This window comes from Typopeltis vanoorti, chromosome 19 (assembly GCF_054136105.1).
Source record: "Typopeltis vanoorti isolate ZY-2024b chromosome 19, IOZ_Tvanoo_1.0, whole genome shotgun sequence".
NCBI lineage: Eukaryota > Metazoa > Arthropoda > Arachnida > Uropygi > Thelyphonidae > Typopeltis > Typopeltis vanoorti.
The window spans coordinates 15,605,184-15,624,954 of NC_143567.1; the positions used below are offsets into that span (position 1 = coordinate 15,605,184).

Here is a 19,771-nt window from a genome sequence, read left to right on the forward strand (position 1 = left end):
CAGAGGAAGACCAAGATATAGGTGGATTGATACGGTACAAGGTGCCTTAGACGATAGAAATATAAGATCTGATAATGTTGGAGTCTTGACAAGTAACAGACTGATTTGGAAGAAAATTGTAGATAGGAAGTTAGTAACGATGTAATTTTTTCATGTAGTACTGTCATATCCTGTACACCCCTTGAGGGTACATGGCAGGAATTTGATGATGATGATGATGATGTTGATATAAGAAATGATTTGATGGGAAATATTCAGTTGTTTGCTGATTATACAAAACTGAGAAGAGTGATGGTAATGTAGAGATCTTTCTAGAAGTCTTAAATAGAGTAACAATATGGGCAAAAGTAAATGGCTCAAATTAAATATGCCTAAGTGTAAGGTAATGCACTCTGAGAAGAACAGATTACAAGCTTTGTACCATATTGATGGAACTCAGATATATGAAATTGAAGTCAACTACTTGAGGATGAATGGGGACAGGGAATTCGAGGTTAGAGGGCATATTGTGAAGGTAGCCAAAACAGCACATCAGATTATTTAGATGTTGAAGAACACACTAACATGTAAGGATAGAGAAGTTATTGTATCCCTGTATAAGGCCACATCTGGGCTAATATGTGCAGATCTAGAAAACTGAATTCCGTGGGGATAAAGAAGCAGTGGAGAGTCCAGAGGCAGTGATAGATGAAAAAAGGAAGACATGATGGAAGCATATAAATTAATAAAGGGTTTTTATAGGATGGACATGGATGAATTTTTTTCTCTACATTGCAGAAAGGGAGAGAACAAGGGGGGGTCATCCATGGAGATTGTGTAAGAGTGTAGTAAGCAAGGGAATAAGGACTAGTTTTTTGCTTGGAGGGTGATGAACAGATGCAGGGGCGAATGCTGGTCTTGAAATTCATGCTTGCTCTTGTTATCATTCAGGGAATGAGTGATTGAAGTCTGATTAGTGGAATAATGAATTACTGACCATTTAAAACTATATATTTAGAAATGTATATACATTTAATCATACAAATAGAATATTTATTTTATACAATGATATTCTATCTTTTTCAATTTAGCTACTTGAATACAATTTCTACCCTACAGTTCTTCTTTATGAACTGGTCAATAACATTGTCATAAAAAGTTGGTTGTAACTTAATTTTCCCAAGCAACATGCATGCACACTTGTAAAGGCTGGCTGAAGCTCACTGGCTAGAGCTACGTTGACTACATATGGCCTGTGTTTAAGTAACAGAGTCAGACGATGTGAAATGGCTATGCATGCGCATGAATTCACAGTGCTGCTGTGAGGACCTGGAAGCTCCTACAACTGAGCAAGCCAAGGTAGCTTTGACTAGACTAGCAAGCATCGGCCTTTGATACACAACACAAAGCTCAATTATTGCTGTGCAAGCTTAAGACATCTTCTGTCTACAAAAATAAAAACCTAAATGGAATGCTTATAAATGCATGCATTTATTAACAAATAAATATTACTTCTTTCTCAATTAATGAGCTTGGGCATGGAGAATTCACCCCTGAATGGATGGAATGGATTGTCGGAGATGGTTGTGAGTGCTTGGTCTGTGAATGAGTTGAAGGAGATGTATAATAGGTATTGTGTGAATAATGGATCTCCTGCAATGAGTCTTCTGACTCCATGGAGATACCTGTATAATAATAACAATCCCAAGCGGAGAAGTTTTTATATTATGGTGAACAACATGGAAATATTAGAAGATGCATCTCTAGTCAGCCAGGTTAGCTATGATAGTGATCATATCTAGTGAGAGTAAGGATAAAAATATTGAGATAGAGAGAGACTGAAATTGCTAATGTAAAAAAAAAAAAAAAGCCTTAGTAGCTCAGTTGGTATTCATGATGCCCTTTGTTTGGAAAGACTTGGGTTCAAATTTTGTCTAGGATGTGATGAACCTTTACCAGGGCTTTTCCTTCCATAAAACAGGAAAATCTGCCAGAAGAATGCAATTTGCAACATACAGGCAATTCAGACAGGATTAACTGCCTATCATAAGTAGTAATCGAGTTTTAAAGAAGCCAAATTGGAAAATGGGCTGGAAAAATCCACAACAGAAAGTGAAAATATAACAAAAAAATTTTGAAGGAAGTATGTATGAATTAAAGTTATTTGATACAATGGAGGAAATGGCTTCTATAATATAAGTTACTAAAAATTTAATTATTACCAGCAAATAAAGCCTACACAGAAAAATTACTTTACAGACATTTGATCTAATAAAAAAAAAGGAAGTATTAATGAAATGGAGATAGAAGTACCACAAGCAATATGGAATTAATATAAATGCAAAAGTTAGTTTGAAAATAAATAAAAAAAATCTCTGAAAACAATCAAACAAGGGTTATATGAAATTATGAACGTATTCCAAAAACTGAAAACTAAGAAAGGGTACAATATAATAGTGAAAAAATAATGGAAATATGCAGTGATTTTTATAGAGATCTATACACAGAAACAGATACAAATCCTCTACTAAATTTGGATGGAATATTATTATTATTATTATTATTATTATTATTAAAAACAGGAACTAAAAGAAGCAATCCTACAACTAAAACCAAAGACCACTCCAGGAATAGACAAAATAAGACTCACAGACCTTATAACACACTTTGAACAAATAAATCCAATGCTTTTGAAACTCGTGAACATAACATTCGACACAGGCATTATTCCACAACAACTAAAAACTGCAGTAATTAAGCCAATATACAAACACAGCAAAAGAAACGATACTCAGAACTATAGACCAATAGCTACACTACCAGTCATCTCACAAATTCTAGAAAAAATAACACACACCAGACTACAGAACTATTTACAGAGGTACAACATCATCTCACAAAACCAATACGGCTTTCAGAAAACAAAAAGCACCATTACTTTATTAGACGACATTGCCGACACAATAAACAAAGCTATCGACAAAAACAAGTATGCCGTCCTTATACTGCTGGACCTAACCAAAGCATTTGATACACTTAAATATGACATACTACTCACCAAACTATACTCACTAGGTATAAGAGGAAAACTGCATACATGGTTCAAGAACTACCTCTCAAATAGAACACAAGTAACAAAAATAGGTACATGTCACAGTCAGAGTATACAAATAAAACACGGTGTACCTCAAGGTGACATATTATCATCCACTCTATTCAACATATACATTAACGATGTTCATAACATATCCATAAGAAGTCAAATATTTCAATACGTAGATGACACTGCACTACTAGCAATCCACACAGACATTAACACAGTTCCCTGCAAAGCACAACAAGACCTAAATGAAATCACAACATGCTTCCACCAAAACGCAATTCTAATCAACGGCACGAAAACACAGATGTTGATGATACACAACCCAAGAATCATACGCCCCGCATCACTACTGATACATTGTCACACATACCGCTGCATTAACAACAAAAATACGCCAATGTTCCAAAATCAAACCTGTAACACACGCAAAATACCTCGGTCTCTATATAGATTCCCATCTTAAATGGACAAAACATGTAGAATACCTACACACCAAACTCTGGATCATCGCAGCAAAACTCTTCCAAGTTAGAGACATTATTCCACCCAACATAAAAAAATAACTCCTATATCACGGTATCTGCGAATCCCTACTCATACGGAATAACAGTCTATGCAAATACATCAAACAGCCACCTAACAAAATTAGAAACACTACACAGAAAAATCGTGTCAACAGTGATCTGGACACCTTACATGCAACAACCAATATCCGACAAGCACATGGCGATACACAGAATTCTGAGCATTAAAAACCTGAAACACTACATGACATTAACAAGGAATTACTTCAACATCACCTATCGAAACAACAGAGACACGTATCATATAACACGACCTACAACAACTCTCTACATCCCCACACCCTTCAACAACTCATACGGTTCTTTTGTGAGATCACATCAGATACCCACGCAAACTTAACAACCTACCAAGAAATTTAAAACACATAGATAACTACAGAACATTAAAAAACGAACTCTGGAAAATATACCAACAAAGTTAAGATACCATTAACACTAATATACACATCACAAATCACTAGACAACAGAAGACACAGATCCAATGCCTACATCCCATACATAAACAGTAGCAACAACACAAATAGTGAAGGCTAAATCCCACTCTCTTCATAAAAGCTAACCCAAGCTTTGAAGCAGGTGGGATTAACTTGCCTCACTCATCTACAAGTAATCCTCATAAACAAATGCAGAAATTTGTTTGTATAATCACTCTTTCTCAAACTTTGAAAAAAAAAAAAAAATATATATATATATATATATATATATATACAAAAAATTCTGTATAATCTTCATTGTTAATATTACAAGAAAACATGTGTTCTTCTAATATTAAGGCAAAAAAGTATTATTAAAAATTTTAATTGAAATCCAATGTAGAAAACGCAGCACTTAGTGCTGAACTCTGTAAAATTACAAGGTGCAATGTCACACAAGGTGTTTATTGTATGTATAAATATTTTAGCAATCAATAAATTATAAATTATATTCTAAAAGAAAAAAAAAATTATTTAGGCCTCCATGGAGTCAAAAGACTCATCGCGGAAGGTCCTTCGTAGGAAACACAAGTCTATCGAGACTCATCGCGGGAGATTCCTCCTAGGAAACACAAAGTCTATTATATCACTACTTAAATATAAAGAGCCAACAGGCTTCATTTCGGTGATATAAACATTATTTAAATTAAGGGGATATTAAATCCCACATTGTTTTAAAACCGAATAAGAAACTCAAAGATTGGAATCAGAAACTGCATGAAACTCTCTGATTCTAATCTTGAGTTTCTTATTTGGTTTTAAAAAATGTGGGATTTAATATCCCCTTAATTTAAATAATATTATATCACTATTTAAACTCATTGACCGTTCTCGCTCTCACCACTCTATCAGGCAATGCATTCCATGGTTCAACCACTCTCCATGCAAAGAAACCACTCTGCACCCTCTTGCTCACAGTTTCCTTTCATAACTTCCAGGGATGGCGCCTTGTCATCATTCCTTCACGCTGTTCAACCAAGCGAAAGAACTCCCCAGTGTCAACCCTGTAACTACTTCTCAACAGCTTAAAATTCTCAATCATATCACCTCTCCTTCTTCTATCCACCAAACTCTGCAGTCCACATTCTCTCAGCTGACCTCATAACTAACATTGTACAGTCCTGAAACCGTCTTTGTTATCTGCTGCTGTACCCTTTCCACAGTTAATTTATCCCCTTCAAATCCTGGGATCTGAGAACAATAGTCTAAGTGTGGTCTGATCAGGGTCTTATACAATGGAATGATAACTCTTTTATCTCTGCAGGTCAGTGTCCTTCTCATTATTGCAGCAATCCTCTGTGTTACCTTCACCACCTTTGCAATATGTCCCTTGAATTTCAGATTTCTATGAATCATCAACCCCAGATCTCTTGTCTCCTCTACTTCCTCCAGTATAGATCCTCCAATCGAGTATGTATCCTCCCATCAATGTGTCCCAAACCTCAAGGCCTTACATTTTGTTGCATTAAACTGACACCCCATTCATTTGCCCATCTGTCTAGCTTATTCAAATCCTCTTGCATGACTACCACATCTGCACTATTACTAATAACTTCCCAGCTTTACGTCATCTGCAAACAACCAAATATTTCCCTGCAATCCACTGACAATGTCATTAATATAAAGGTTAAACAATATAGGTCCCAGTACTGAGTCCTGTAGGACCCCACTTGTAGGCCTCTGCCACCATGAAACTGCCCCACCATACACAACTCTCTGATATCTGTAGGGTCAATCCTGAATCCAGTTGACCTACCTGACATCCAAACCCATGTGCTGCAACTTAAATATCATCTTATCATGTGGCACCCTGTCAAATGCCTTTGCTAAATCCAAGAAAATGGCAGTATATGCCTTTCCCTCATCTACTGCTCTTGTAACTTTATTATAAAAGGCTAGCATATTACTAAAACAAGAGCACCCCCTGAAAAATCCATGTTGATTCTCACAGATAACATAACCCTCATCTCCCCAATGTTATATTTGGTCTCTAACTAATTTTTCCAAGTTCTTAACAACTACTGATGACACACAAACTGGCCTATAATTAGACTTGCAGTCTGCTACTGCCCTTATGCAATGCCACTATCTTACCAGAGAACACTTGCTTTGCTAATCTTTCCTCTCCCATTCTGTTTAAGTGACCATACCACCTGAGATTAGCTCTGCTAACACAAATTAAGACAATGCAATTTGCAGAGCCTCATGAATATAAAGAAGAGGGAGATACGATTGAGACATATGAGTAGTAAGCGGTTGTTACCAAGTTAATGTGAAAGAAATTTTTTGTAGAATGAGAGACAAAGGACAAGAGGCCATCCCTGGACAGTATATAAGGTGTGAGCAAGGAGCAGGTTCTTTGCACAGAGCCATTGGTGAGTGGAATGTATTGAGAGTAGTGAATGCAGATACAATGAATGAGTATAAAACATGGTGTGATGAGCTTTGTGTGTGTGTGATAAGATTTACCTCTCACAGTGTATCGTTTAACTGTATGGAGATCTGGTATTACGATTCATGATGGAAAGTAAACACTGTAAGACTATGTTTTTTGCTTTATAGTACAAAAGAGTATAAGAGACAAAAAAGAAAAAGAAAAGTGGTTTTCTTATTATATGATTTTATTAATTAGGCCAGTCTGTTTTCTGGACTCTGAGAGAATTAGAGGGCAGAGGTAATGAAAAATCAGTGAGATTTTTCATAATCTCTGCCCTGAAAAGACACAGAATTCTGATTTTAACAGGACGAAAAGGAGTGATATGATAAAATTGCATAACCTGGTGAGAGAAGAATATGAACCAGATACAAAGGAGAGAGAAAATTAGGGAAAAGATCAGAGGCAATCCCCGAAAGTTATTTTATTCCTTTACTCATCATAAAGATATGGCAAGTAAGATATGATAATAAATAAATAAATAATATATTCAATATAAAACACTACACAAGTGATATTCTTACCACAAAATGGAGCCACAACAACCTGTCCTGGAGGACAAGTATAATCAGTGACCAATGAAAGAGAAGTAAGGTCAGGTAACACATTGGGTAATGTATCACGTACATCAAAGGCTGAATTTTCAAGAATAGCTGTCTCTACAATATTTTGTACAGTTGACTGCTCTTGACTATTAATATTACTGACAGGATCACTAGAAGAGTAATAAAAAATTAAAATTTTACCATTTGTAAAGTCTGTAAATATAGCCCTAATAAAATGTTTATTTTAATTTGAATAGCATAAATATACTTTATAAACATTCATTTTTAAAACAAAATCAAGTAAAAATTGAACAGTATTTTACTTTAGGTGCAATTCGTGTTTACACACAAATTGCACCCAAATGAAAGAACTGAAGAATGAAAGATCTGTTGTGAACAGGTACCATTTAATAAATATTTCTTATAGGTATTAGCAAACTGCATACCTTAAGTGAAGAATTTGACACTATCTATAAGATTTCATCCGACTCAGCTGAAAACGTTTTCATGATAGTTAAGCAATGTCATATACAGAAATTTCAATCTCTACTACAGTTTTTTTTATGCTTTGTAGTCTTTTATTCAGCCTTTCCCAATAAAAAGGAAATAATGTCAGCCATCAAACTGCTGTCCCAATTCCCTCACTTCAGTGCTCTCAAAAGTGATGGAGAAGGTCATCATCCCCAACAACTGGCTTCTTCACTACCTGAACCCATCAGTTAGTAATCACCAATATAGATTTCACCATTCTTGTTTTACAGGACCTCCTTGCTAACCTTACCCATCTTTGGACATAGCCAAAAGAAGATTTTGAGCAATCATATGTGTGTGATATTTGAATATGGCATTTAAAGTCTTACCAAGCTGACTTTATGGTCTCCTTCTTTGTGAATGGATTGCCAGTTTTCTCTCTGGTTGTTCATTTGTTCGCCATGTATCATGGTGAAGTAATGTAGTACTCTAGGCTTTTGCCCATCCTTTTCCTTTTATATGTTAATGACCTTCTTTCTCTAATTTCAAATCCTATCTATAGTTTTGCTGATGACAATGCTCTTCAGCATTTGAGAAACTTCACAGTACTCAAATGATTCAAGCTTTAACATCTATAACCAATGTCTTAAACCAGAGCTTCCCAAACTGTGGGCCATGGCCCCCTAGGGGGCTGTTAATTTTGTTGAGGGAGGGGGGCATGAAATATAACGAAAACAAATTTAAAATGTTTTAAGACTAAGTACACCATGTAAAATGTGTATGTTAGATGCTAAAAATATAATACTTGCATTTGATTTTTGTAATATTTGCTGTGTATGTTTTGTATTGAATATAAATACAATAAATATTATAATATATGTCTGTATCATGATTTTTTTTCCCAATGGGGGCCATGAAATATTTAAATTTTTCCAAGGGGGGGCCTTTACATCCATAAGTTTGGGAAGCACTGTCTTAAACAATGAATCGCTTCACCATTCTCAAATGGAATGATGATCATCTAGTGAATTTCAATGCTATCGAAAAACAGTCCTGTCTTATTATCTGATTTCCAGTCAAGATCGGTTTATCTCTTCTTGGACTGGAATTCACATCTTACATAAAAAAGCTTTCTCATCCTCCCCAATACATGATGCATGAGTTCAAGTTTTCTTTGAAAATAAACTCATAAATCTGAGAGTGGAGTCAGAAATACATGATTTGTTGAAAGCCTGAAAAAAAAAGTTGTGAGAAAAGTTAGAGGAGTGAAAACATGATATCCATGGCAGAATCACTTTAATATGATTCTGCTGTGAATATCATCTTTTCAATGATAATGACAGAAAAGAATATGGCATTATTAATATTTTCAAGAATGTGTAAGAACCCCCCCCCCACACACACACACAAAAAAAAAAAAAAAAAAGAGAGAGAGAGAGAGAGAGATTTTTGGGGAAGGGAAGACCCAGATACAGAAATGCTTACTGAAGCTGATCAAATCAAAAATTTAACAAATTGTGTTCATCATCATTTTCTTAGTGTATATCCTCATAAAATATTAACTGTGAAGAATTATTATAACATATATGGTAGTCCAATACAAACATGGAATTACAATTCATATTTCATGACTAGTTTCTAAATATAGACAACAGAATTAGCAAAGCATATATGGTTCGGAGTTGACTGAATAAATTGAAATGGAATAAAAGAGAAGTTAGTCAAAACACTCAACTAGTTGTATGCAAGAGTGTTCAAACCAATTTTAACTTACAGATTTGATAGCTGGGATAGAAATAAAAGAACTGATCAAAGACCAGTGAACATAGATATGAGAGTTGTAAGGAAAATCAGTTGAGAGAACAGATGGCATGAATAGCAGAACCATATTAAAAATGAGGATATTAGGAAAGAATATGACATTACATTCAGGAGTGTGAGCACAGCTAATCTAAGGTGGTATGGTCACTTAAACAGAACGGGAGAGGTTAGCAAAAGAAATGTTTTTTTTTTGCAAGGATGCAGAAAAAAGACCCAGAGGAAGACATAAGACGAGTGGGTTGATATAGTAAGAAGTGCCTTAGAAGACTGAAATATAAAATCTGATGACATTGGAGTCCTGAAATATAACAGATTAATGTGGAGGAAAATTGTCAAGAGGAAATTAGTAATTTTCATGTAGCACTATCATAATATCCTTACAGGGTGTTCGGGATAAATTTGACATATTTATAATTAATTATATTTTTCCGTAAGTTACATGTATTAACACACACTTCTCTTCATTTAAAAGTTTGGACCCTTCTTCATTCATATACAAGATGTCAGAAAGGATGGATAGCTGGAACCCACCTGAATCACGGAAGAGAATAACTTGTATCATGATGATTCGTGCCCGCCATCAAAATAAGGATATTACGACTGCTGCCCAATGCTCCTTGAATACAGTAAAAACAATCAGGCATGAACTAGAGACTTGCAATGGTGACTACGAGGATGTAGCAAGAAGAAAGATCCCTAGCAGACGATCTGATTGCGTTCGTACAGCAGAATTCCTCGCAAATCTGCAGGAACAGGTGTTGAAGAACCCTGGCATTGGAATTCGGGCTTTGTTCGTGGAGTTGCTAACTGTAGTCAAGCCCTGGATAACAAGGGTAGCCAATGGTAGGCCGTATGTATGGCAGCAGGATTCGGCCCCTTGCCACACCTCTGGGAAAAGTCAAAAATGGTTGTCTGAAAATTTCTACGACTTCACCAGTCCAAATGTTTGGCCTCCAAACTCCCCAGACCTTAACCCCATGGATTATTTTGTATGGGGCGCAGTTGAAAAAGACACCAATCGCACTTCCAGTAATACAAAAGCCCAGTTAATGGATAAAATTAAAACAGTTTTTGCGGCCCTTCCCAGGGAGACTGTAGCATCAGCTTGTTCGAGGTTCCGAAGCAGAATTGAAGCTGTGATCGATGCTAATGGTGGTTATTTTGAGTAAATCTTGTTGATAGTATTGTAATTAACTCTGCCTGTAATGTTTTTTTGTCAATTCATTAAATTTAATAGATACAAAGAAGATTTTCTTTTTCCTTACGAAACTGTCAAATTTATCCCGAACACCCTGTATATCTTCTGAGAGTACATATCAAGAATTTGATAATGATCATGATGACTAGTTTCTGACAAAAACTTTTATTTACAATTGTTCAATTATTTATTAGATCTCTAAATTAATCAGTTTTATATAACAAACAAGTTTTTGCTCAAAAACTTGTTTTCCTAATGTTCTTAGATTAGCTCTGTTTATACATTCTTCAGTTTTATATAAAATCAAGTTTTTTTCTGATTTCTTCATTTTTAATATTTTTCAAAGCTCTTACATGTTGTTTCCAGTCAACTGTTTTTCTTCTAACCTCTCTGATCTGTGTGTTTGAACACTATCTTGCATGCTGCTTACTGATTTCTCTCTCGTTACACAAAAATTTATTCAACTAGTTTCCAATCATAAAGTTTACTTATTCTATTATTTGTTTCATATCTAATTTGCTGTCATCTAAAAATGTGCCTAAACAGAAACATACTGTGATCTGTCTACAGATTTATTTTTGAGAAAATGAAGTTCATGTTTTCTATTTTCTTAATATTTTCCAAGTCTGTTTTTTTTTTCCCCTATACCAAATCTGTCACAGCAATTATTTTTTATTATTATTATTACATGACACCTCCAGGGAGTTCAAACTTTGAACTCTGGAGAGTAGCGGGCACCTACTCTACAATTCTCTGTCTCCACCACTCAATCAACGAACCGCATATACACCAACGGCATCTACTGATTATGACAAGCTTAGGAGACAACTTCGAGCTATAACATGGAAAGAGGAGTTGAGTGGTAAGGAAATAAATGCTGCATGGGAACTTACAAAGAAATACATAACAGCATCAATGTATGAATGTATCCCAAAGACCAAAAGGCTGAATAAGGTAGATGTAAAATGGATGAATGTGGAGCCTAAGCATGAAATCTGGAAAAAGAAAGTACTTTGGAGGAAGTACAAGATGAATAATGGTAATCAGTCACATGAAGAACATAAAGAACAAGCCAGAAGAGTGACTCAGTTAGTAAGGAAAACAAAAGTAGAGTATGAGCAGAAATTGGCAAATCAGGCTAAGAAAAATCCTAGAGAGTTTTTTAGATATGTGACAAGTAGAAAGAAGAATGATCATAGAAAGATGACGTTAAGCGATGAAAGTGGTAGAATGGTAACTGCTGCAGAAGACATTGTTGAGGTAGTCAGTGATCAATTGATAAGGGTATTTCATCCTGATCAGGGTGGAATCATGAGGAACTTAAATGCAGAGGACATAGGAGAGGATAGCTTAATTATGAGTGAGCAGGAAGTATTTGAGGAAATAAATACTTACTCATTTACCTAATCCTCTTCACTCCACCTGGGAGCATAGGTCTTCCACCACCATTTTCCACCGGACTCTGTTTTTTGCTTCTGCTTTTATTTGGTTCCAGGTTTTATTAATATTTGTTATTTCTTTCAGTATTGTTCTTTTCCATGTTTCTCTTGGCCTTCCTCGTCTTCTTTTACCCTGTGGGTTCCAATCTAGAGCCTGTTTTACTATTATTTTATCTTCTTTCCTCAACACATGCCCCAACCATCTCCATTTCCTTTCACGTATCTGTTGCAACATGAGTTTCTGTTTTGTTCTCTGCCATAGTTCTTCGTTTGATATTTGTTTTGGCCAATATATTCCCAGTATCATTCTTAAACAGTTGTTTAGGAAGACCTGGGCACTGTTAACTATTTATTTTATTTTATTTAACATCCAAGTTTCTGATCCATACATTAGTATGTCTTTACATTTGAGTTAAATATTCTCATTTTAGTTTTTATAGACAAATTCTTGTTTTTCCAAATATTTCTAAGTTGGTTGAAAGTTGAATAAGCCAGCTATTTCCTTCTGTTTATATCTTCAGTAGTTCCTCCTTTTATTGATACTACTGAACCAAGGTATATGAATTGTTCTACTTCTTTAAGAGGTATTTCTTCTAATGTTATTTGTTTATTTTGCTTTGCATTTATTTTCATCAACATTGTTTTATTTTTATTTATCCTAAGACCAACTTTTTTGGCTGTTTCTACAAGTGTTGTTTTTTGTTCTATATGTTGGTGCTTCTGTGAGAGTAAGCAGGTATCATCTCCAAAATCTAGATCGTGGAGTTGGTTTTGAAGTAACCATTGTAATCCTGTATTTCCATGAGATACTTTTCTCATCACTCAGTCTACGACAATTAAAAACATAGTAGGGGAGAGTATACAACCTTGCCTTACTCTCGTCTTTGTTTTAAATGGTTCTGAGAGGGTATTTCCATGTATTACTTTAATTTCAAAATCTTCATACATTTTTTAAATTATTCTTGTTATTTTTTCTGGGAGTCCATAATTTCTAAGTAATTTCCATAGGGAAGATCTGTTTATACTGTCGAAAGTGTTCAAAATCAATAAAATTTAAATATAAGCTTGCCTGCCATTCCAATGATTGTTCTATGATAATTTGTAAAGCAGCAATGTGGTCAGTGCATGATCTATTGGCTCTAAATCCTGCTTGTTCTGGTCTTAGTTGTTTTTCTATTTCTATTTTGATTCTTTTCCTTGCTAGTATTTTACTTATAACACTCAGCAATGTTATAACTCTTCAATTTTTGCATTCAGATAGGTTCCCTTTTTTGGGTAATTTAACCAGTAATCCAGTATTCCATTCCTTAGGCCACTTTTCTTTCTGACATATCTCATTTAGTAAGGGATATAATATTTCTGCTATAAGTTTTGGGTTTACTTTTAGTATATCGCCTGGTATGTTGTCTGCTCCCGGTGCTTTACCTGTTTTGATCTCAGTTATTGCTTTTGTAATTTCTATTTTTGTTATTTCATTTAAATTTATATCTAATGATGCATTTTGTTCATTTAATTCTAGGCTCTGGTCACCATCAGTCATTTCTTGAAATTTCTCTGAGAAGAATTCCATCCATCTATTTATCTGTTCTTTTTCATTTAATAATAGTTTTCCTTCTTTATTGTATATAGGAACTATCCATTTACTTCTTTCCTGCTTAATTTCCTTGTAATATCATACACCTTTCTAGTATCATTTATATATGCAGCGCCCTCTGGCTCTTGTGCTAGATTCTCTATGTATTTTCTTTTATCATTTCTTGCACTTCTTTTTATTTCTTTGTTAATTGTTCTATATCTTTCTGCTTGTTCTTGTTCAACATTTTTGCCAATCTGTAACAGTTTTTCTTTTATTCTATCTCTCTCCTCTATTTTTAATTTGGTGTTTTCTGATATCCATTCCTTGTCTGTATTAGTTCGAAATCCCAATATTTTTTCTGATGTGCTTATTAGTACGTCTTTAATCTTAGTCCATTTTCCCTCTATGTTATCTACTCCTTTTTCGAGTTTATCCTGTAGAGTTGTTGTTATAAATTTATTTCTTATCTCTTTGTTTTTGAGTTTTTCAATTCTAAACCTGTTCCTATTGTGCACTGTTTGTTTATTTTTAAATATTTTTACTTTCATGGTAGCTGTTAGGAGAAAGTGATCTGAATATGCCTCAGCAACTCTTTTAACTCTGACATCCATGAGTGATTTCCTCCAATTTCTTGATATAAGTACATGGTCTATTTGGTTCTTTGTCTTTCTATCTGTTGCTATCCATGTCCACTTGTGTATTTTTTTATGTTGGAAGAGACTCCCTTCTATTACAAGCTGATTGAACATGCAAAAGTCTATAAGTAACTCTCCATTTTCATTTATTTCTCCTTCTGCATACTTTTCCATAACAGTTTCTTTATTAGTATTATCATTTCCAACCATAGCATTAAAGTCTCCAATTATGTAGCATGTTATAAAAATTATCCTTTTCTTCCTGGATTGCATCATTTGTTGGTTCATATATAGCAGTTATTGTGATGTTCTGCTTGCCGGCTTTAAATCTAGCGTTTAGTATTCTTTTGGATATTGGGTTCCACTCCATTAGTGCACCATGAGCTTCCTTTGCCATCATTAGTACAACTCCCTTTGTGTGGCCATTCATATTTCGGTTCCCAGAGTAGATTAAGTAGTGACCAGAGTTTAATTTGATTTTTCCAGTTCTTATCCATCTTGTTTCGCTTAATCCCATTATTTCTAGTCTGTATTTTTCTAGAACTCTCGAGACTTGGTATGTCTTCCCGGTTTCGAACATGGTTCTAACATTCCAACATCCCAGTGTAAGCTTGTCTTTTGGTAAGGTGTCTGTCACTTTCTTTTGCACCTCTGCTTCCTGAGAAGGGCTTTCACAGAGGTGCCTCGTGTTTCGTGTTCTATTTTCTTCATCCAGTATCACATTTTGGAAGGTTTTAGTTTGCATAGCAAAGGATTTTTTCTGAGACTGGGTTGCTAGCCCTGTGCTTAACCCTCTCCATTTATCCAGGCTTGGGACCGGCATGTCAAGTTTTCACTAAGCATGAGGAAATAAATAACTTTGATGTTAATAAGGTGATAGGATTTAATGACATATCACCATGCATCTTAAGGGAATGTTCAAGGTAACTGGAAGTAGCATTGGCATGCCTGTTTAATAAGAGTTTTGCAACAGCACAGGTTCCAAGGGAATGGAATGTTGTTCAATTTGTATGTTATCCAGCTGTTTGTGGATGATGCAAAATTCGGGAGAGCAATGCACATTAAGGCTGATGTTAATGCCTTACAAGAGGACTTGAATAGATTGCATGAATGGACAAGTAAGTGGAACTGTCAGTTTAATGTTGACAAGTGTAAGGTTTTGAGATTTGGTAAGCAACAATGGGATGCAAAGTATACACTTGGTGTGGAAACTTTAACAGAAGTAGAGGAAATGAGAGATCTAGGAGTGATGGTGGACAAGGATCTGAAATTCAGGAGCCACATTGCACAAGTTGTGAAGACATCACATTGAATAATGGCAATGATGCAGAGAACCCTGATATGCAGAAATAGAGAGGTTATGATTCCATTGTATAAGGTCTTGATCAGGCCTCATATGGATTATTATGCGCAGATTTGGTCGCCAAATTTTCATGGTGACGAGGATATGTTAGAAAGGGTACAGAGAAGATTCACAAAGGTAGTCAGTGGTCTTTTGAATGTAGAGTACGAGGACAGATTGAGAGAATGTAAGTTGCAGGGCTTTGTGAATAGGAGGAAGAGGGGGATATGATTGAGACATATAAGCTGGTCAGGGGTTGTTATCAGGTAGACATGGAAGAGATATTTTATAGAATGGGAGAGGAGAGTAGAACAAGAGGCCATTGCTGGAAACTGTATGAGGAGGGTGTAAGCAAAGAGTGAGAAGCAGGTTCTTTGCATGGAGGGTAGTTGGTGAGTGAAATGCATTACCTGGGTGTGTTGTGGACACACTGAATCAGTTTAAGACACAGTTGGATGAGCATTGTATGCAATAGTGAGTACCTTCCTCAATGAGTCTCTGATTCCATGGAGGTCAAATGTTGATAATAATAAATAATAATAATGATGTATTGCCAACCACCACCACTAGTATTTTCACAGACAATCACAAACATTCATGCCCATGGTGGGATTCGAACCTGCAGCCATATAGGAGAATGGATATGCTAACCACAACCAACCAGGTCGGCCTATTTAAATCAGCTAACTGAAGATTTATAGAAGATTTATTTAAGAGAATCACATCATTTGATCATTTGCAAGAGTAATTGTGCAATATCTTCTCTTATGTAGAATATTCATATATATATATTTTTATATTGATCCCATACATGAGAGGTCAAGAGATTTATAAGCACATCAGTGCCGTGTGTGGATTGCAGATGAGGACTGAGATAGAAGTTTATTGATGTTTTTTTGAAGAGCTACAAGTTGTAATTAGTTGGGAATACTTCATGAGGAAGGCTGTTCTGGAGGACAGAATAAAAGAGGAAGAGGAGAAGCAGGTTCAGTGTGTTTACAGTTGCACGGTAAAGGGATGCTGGGCAGTTGCTGCTCTTGTATTAACAGGTGCAACTCAAAGTGAAGAAATGACAGTTGCCAATTCACTGGAGCAGTGACCATGGAAGTACCTGTAGAATAGATGCAGTGCTAAGACACTGTGTCTGTGAGACAGAGGTTGAAGTGAATCTGTAAGAGAGGGAACATCAATAAGCCTAATTGCTCACTTCTGGACAGGATCAAGAATTTTAAGTGAAGTTTTAGGTGCACCATCCCCCAAACATGTGAGCAGTATTCTAGGCATTGGTAGATTTGGGATTTGTATATAGTTACGAGTTGGTGGGATGTAAAATATTCTTTTGAATGAAATGCTGAGGAGGCTATTGATCTGATGTGTTTATGCCAGGAAAGACTGGAGGTAAACATTAGTCCAAGCAGAGAGAGAGAGATCTGATCTTGTCTGGTCATTTGTGTGTTACTGAAGGTAAGGGTAGGCGAACTGAGATCTCTTTTGTGAGAGAAAAGACAAGACTGTGTTTTGGTGGCAATGAACATTACAAGGTTGTCCTTGTCCCACTGAAGGATAGTATAAAGATCAATGTTTAGGGCATCGGTTGTAAATGATCTTGTATCCTGGGATGTCAGAGTACTTCATGGTTTGTCAAACGAGTAGAGAGTACTATTGTCAGCAAAGCTGTGGATAGGATTAGTGATGATTGCAAGTAGGTCATTTATGAACAAGAGAAAGAGAGAGTAGGTGATAGGATAGAGTCTTGAGACATGCTGGCATTGATGGTGAAGCTTGAAGAGATGGGGGGGTATCTATCATGACTCGCAGAGAACAACCAGAGAGAAAGCTGGCTACCCAATTACAGAGGGTGGCAGGCAGACTGAAGGATGGCAATTTATTTAGTAGTCCTCAATGAGACATACGATTGAAAGGTTTGGAAATGTCAAGGGTAAGAGCAAAAGTTTCCAAACATTTCCATGGTATGTGTTCAGTGCTGGGTGATGTAAGCTACAGGGTCAGCTGTGGATCTTGAATGGTGGAACCCATACTGGTGGTCGCTGATTAACATTGATTATATGGACTTCTAAATAGTGGAGGAGTTGGCTATTGATGACTTTTTCCATTATTTTGGAGAGGAGTGAGGTGATGGTAATTGGTTGGTAGTTTGATGGTTGAATTCTGTCACCCTTTTTGGACTAAGGTGAATACGAGATTGCTTCCATGCATTGGGATAAATACCAGATGTGTATAGTAGATTGTAGAGACAATGCAGGATGGGTGTTAATTCTGGAGCACAATGTTTGTGAACAATAGGAGAGAAACCATCAGGACCAGAAGACTTTTTAGTATCCAAGATTTTTGGTAGTTTCCCGATTTCTTTTTTGTTGAAAAACTAGAGGGGGTATATGGTGCATGAATTTCGGCATGGTAGGAGATGAATTTCTTTGGTCATCAATGCAGGAGTTAGAGGAAAAGAGTGATGCCAGCTTTATCTTTGGGTGAAGTAACAGTGGTGCCATCAGGATGAAAGAGGGGTGGAAGTGCAGGAGAGCAGAAGTTGCATCCACTGGCCTTAGCAAGGGACCATTGGGCATGGCTTCCATTTGGACAGGAGGCATGTTTTTTGCCGTTGGCCTTTATGAAATTAGATTTTGATCTGTTGATGACTGATTTGCATATATTGCATGCTTTAGTGTAGCCAGAATACGAAGGTGGAGTTCTTGAAGTGAGCCACTTGCAGTAAGATAATTTTTTTTCAACTCTCTTGGCACACTTTCGTTTGAACCAGGGCTTGGAAAGCAAATGAGGATTATTCTTTGAATTGGTGAAGGTCTTCATGCAGATGTCTGGAGTAATTACTTTGAAAGCTGCTAAATGAACCAAGCAGTGATAAAACCATACTAGACAATTTTCAAGAGGATTGCAAAGAGGAGTACATATCAATACTTCAAGTAGATAAAGCCATCAAAAACTTGAAATGTGTAAGGGCAGCTGGAGTAGATAATATTCAACCAGAAATGCTTAATTATGGAGGTATAAAAATTTTTCAAGCTGCATAATTCAGAGGGCTTGATCAGAAGGTTGATTTCCCAATGATTAGAGTAGAGCTCTCATAGTAACCATCTATAAAAAAAAAAAGGGAATAAAGCTGAATATGAGAATTACAGAGGAATTTCTCAACTAAGTGTTCCAGGGATGATTTATGCAAGCATACTTCAAAAGAGGTTGAGAAAGATTGTGGAAAAAGAAACCAGGAGAAGAACAAGCTGGATTGAGGTCAAACAGAAGTTATCAGGATCGGATTTTCACTTTAAGACAAATAGTTGAGAAATTGTTGGAATATGACAAGGATCTGTACTTGAGTTTTGTAGATCTGGAAAAGGCATACCATAAGGTGCCCAGAGAAAAGCTTTTCAAAACAGTACAATTAAATGGGATGAATGGAACATTATACAGAGAAATACAACGTCTATATTTAAGTTTTCAGTCGGCAGTTAGAATTGAAGAAAATACAGGAAGATGGTTTGATCTAAAATCAGGGGTGAGACAAGGATGCACATTATCTCCATTCTTATTCATCATCTATATGGATCACATGAAAGAAAGGGGCATTAGGCCTGATATTAGAATTGTTGATGTCAAACTTAGCTCTTTGCTTTATGCACATGATGTTGCTCCTAAATACATCTAGTGGAAGTCTCCAGGATTCTCTAACTAAATTGAATAACAACTATAAAAAATTTGGCATGAAAATTGGCAGGAGCATAGAGAACTTCAGTGGCATTCTGAATGGAGATCCTATAGAACAAGTAAAATATTTCAGCAACTTAGGCACAGTTCTTAGTGAACACAGCAGGTGAAATCTGAAAATAGATGACAGAATAAGCAAAGCTGGTATAGTGGGTAGCTAGTAGAATAAATTTATATAGAATAAGACAGAAATTAGCCCAAACACCAAATTAGTAGTATACAAGACAGTTTTAGTAGTATTCAAACCAGTTTTAAATTATGGATATGAGAGTTGGGTTAGAAATAAAGCACTTGATCAAAGCACTAGAGAATACAGATATGAGGATTCTGAAAAAAATTAGGGGAGTGAACTGATAGCATCAATGACAGAATCACATTAAAAATGAAAATATTAGAAAAGAACTAGACATTAGCATTCAAGAATGTGAC

General features: G+C 35.8%; 1 protein-coding gene across 1 annotated transcript in view; it reads right to left on the bottom strand.

The window, feature by feature from the left end:
• LOC150095877 (uncharacterized) overlaps window positions 1–19,771 on the bottom strand; it is a 710,412-nt gene that overhangs the window by 123,292 nt on the left and 567,349 nt on the right. Inside the window, exon 45 of the mRNA XM_090409554.1 lies at window positions 7,099–7,289. Within this exon, the coding sequence (XP_090265680.1) occupies window positions 7,099–7,289 (191 nt within the window). The remainder of the gene's footprint in view (window positions 1–7,098; window positions 7,290–19,771) is intronic.